This window comes from Scomber japonicus, chromosome 16 (genome assembly GCF_027409825.1).
Source record: "Scomber japonicus isolate fScoJap1 chromosome 16, fScoJap1.pri, whole genome shotgun sequence".
NCBI classification, from domain to species: domain Eukaryota; kingdom Metazoa; phylum Chordata; class Actinopteri; order Scombriformes; family Scombridae; genus Scomber; species Scomber japonicus.
In genome coordinates this window covers 718,868-721,367 of record NC_070593.1, presented here as the reverse complement: position 1 = coordinate 721,367, position 2,500 = coordinate 718,868, and the positions used below count along the sequence as shown (strand labels likewise).

Here is a 2,500-nt window from a genome sequence, read left to right as displayed (position 1 = left end):
AGAGAAGGAAGTCAAGAGAGATGGGGTCAGTTTGACCTGGGAGGACGACAGGAGGCTGAAACTTAACAAACGTTTTAATAATAATCATTTTATTATTTTATTTAAAGTTTAACCTTCTTTCTGCTGAACTTTGACCTTTTACTGACACCTAGTGGCAACAGAAGCACATTACAGCTGACCTCCAGATAAAAGAGGAGCCTGATCAGATGTTCTGGTGCAGTTCCTCCTAGGGCTGTCAAACGATTAATTTGTTTAATCGAGATTAATCGCATAGTTAATTTGCATAGTTAATCACGATTAGGAAGGAATGAAAGGAGTAAGGAGGGAGGGATGTAGGATAAGAGGAAAGGAGGAAGGCGAGAAGGAAGGACAGAAGGAAGGAAAGGAGTAAGGAGGGAGGGATGTAGGATAAGAGGAAAGGAGGAAGGCGAGAAGGAAGGAAGGAATGAGGAAGGACAGAAGGAAGGAAAGGAGTAAGGAGGGATGGAGGAAAGAAGGAAGGTAGGAAGGAAGGAATGAGGAACGAGAGAAGGAAGGAAGGAAGGAAGGAAAGGAGTAAGGAGGGATGGAGGAAAGAAGGAAGGAAGTGAGGAAGGACAGAAGGAAGGAAGTGAGGAAGGAAGGAAGGAAGGACGGACAGAGGAAGGAAGGAAGGAAGGAAGGTAATGGGGAGGAAAGAAAGGGAGAGGAAGGAAAGAAAGAAGGAGGGAAGAAGCACGGACAGAAGGAAGGAAGTGAGGAAGGAAGGAAGGAAGTGAGGAAGGAAGGAAGGTTAAAGGTGTGTGTGGTGTGTTTCAGACGCAGCAGATGACATCAACAGGATGGCGTCGTCTCTCTACACGTTAGGAACGCAGGACTCCACGGACCTCTGCAAGTGAGAACAGACAGGAAGTGACATCATCGCCGCCGCTTCTTCTTCTACTGCTTTTATTATGGTGACTGTTTCCTGTTTCCTGTGTTTCCAGGTTCTTCCTGAAGGTGTCGGAGCTGTTTGAGAAGACGAGGGTACGTTCACAAGCCTTCCTTCCTTCCTTCCTTCCTTCCTCCCTTCCTCTTTTCCTTCCGTCCTTCTCTCCTTCCTCCCTTCCTCTTTTCCTCCATCCCTCCATCCCTCCTTACTCCTTTCCTTCCTTCCTTCCTTCCTCATCCCTTCCTTCCTCCCTCCCTCCCTCCTTCCTTCCTTACTTCCTCCCTCCCTCCTTATTCCTTTCATTTCTTCCTTCCTCCCTTCCTTCTTTCCTTTCTTCCTTCCTTCTTTCTTCCCTCCTCCCTCCCTCCTTACTCCTTTCCTTCCTTCTTTCCCTCCCTCCTTCCTTCCTTCCTTCCTCTTTTCCTCCCTTCCTCTTTTCCTCCATCCCTCCTTACTCCCTTCCTCCCTTCCTTCCTTCCTTCCTTCCTTTCTCATTCCTTCCTTCCTTCCTTCCTTCCCTGTCTGTCTGCTCTCTCCTGATTGGTCCGTTTCTCTCCTGAACAGAAGATCGAGGCTCGCGTCGCCGCTGACGAGGATCTGAAACTCGCCGACCTGCTGAAGTATTACCTGAGAGAGTCTCAGGCTGCCAAGGTAGGGAGGGAGGAAGGGAGGAAGGGAGGGAGGGAAGGAGAGAGGAAGGGAGGAAAGGAGGGAGGGGAGGAAGGGAGGGGAGGGAGGGGAGGGGAGAGAGGGAGGAAGGAAGGAAGGAAGGAAAGAAGGAGAGAAGGAGAGAAGGAGAGAGGAAGGAAGGGAGGGGAGGGAGGGAGGGAGGGAGGGAGGAAGGAAGGAAGGAAAGAAGGACAGAAGGAGAGAGGAAGGAAGGAAGGGAGGGAGAGAGGACCTGAAGTATTACCTGAGAGAGTCCCAGGCTGCCAAGGTAGGGAGGGAGGGAGGGAGGAAGGAAGGGAGGGAGGGAGGGAGGGAGGGAGGGAGGAAGGAAGGAAGGAAAGAAGGAGAGAGGAAGGAAGGAAGGGAGGGAGGGAGGGGAGGAAGGAAGTGAGGGAGGGAGGGAGGGAGGAAGGAAGGAGGGACCTGCTGAAGTATTACCTGAGAGAGTCCCAGGCTGCCAAGGTAGGGAGGGAGGGAGGGAGGGAGGGAGGAAGGAGGGAGGGAGAGAGGGGAGGAAGGAAGGAAGAGAAGGAAGGAAGGAAGGAAGGAAGAAGAGGAAGGAGGAAGGAAGGAGGGAGGGAGGAGGGAGGAAGGGAGGAAGGAAGGAAGGAAGGACGGAAGGGGAGGGAGGGAGGGAGGGAGGAAGGAAGGAAGGGAGGAAGGAAGGGAGGAAGGAAGGACATAGGAAAGAAGGAAGGTAATGGGGAGGAAAGAGAGAGGAAGGAAAGAAAGAAAGGAGGAGAGAAGGAAGGAAGGAAGGAAGGAATGAGGAAGGAAGGAAGGAAGGAACTAGTTTCAGTGGCGGATGAATCCACTTTATTTCTTAGTTAAGCTTTGTTGTGACTTTACGATGATGTCATGCGATGACGTCATGCGATGATGCCATGCGACGATGTCATGCGATGACGCCATGCGATGATG

General features: G+C 51.5%; 1 protein-coding gene across 1 annotated transcript in view; it reads left to right on the top strand.

Moving 5' to 3' along the window:
* Nucleotides 1-2,433, top strand: part of snx6 (sorting nexin 6) — a 13,008-nt gene extending 10,575 nt beyond the window's left edge. The window contains exons 9-12 of the mRNA XM_053336171.1: nucleotides 799-874; nucleotides 966-1,005; nucleotides 1,475-1,561; nucleotides 2,407-2,433. Of these exons, the coding sequence (XP_053192146.1) occupies nucleotides 799-874; nucleotides 966-1,005; nucleotides 1,475-1,561; nucleotides 2,407-2,433 (230 nt within the window). The remainder of the gene's footprint in view (nucleotides 1-798; nucleotides 875-965; nucleotides 1,006-1,474; nucleotides 1,562-2,406) is intronic.
* Nucleotides 2,434-2,500: the final 67 nt, after the last annotated feature.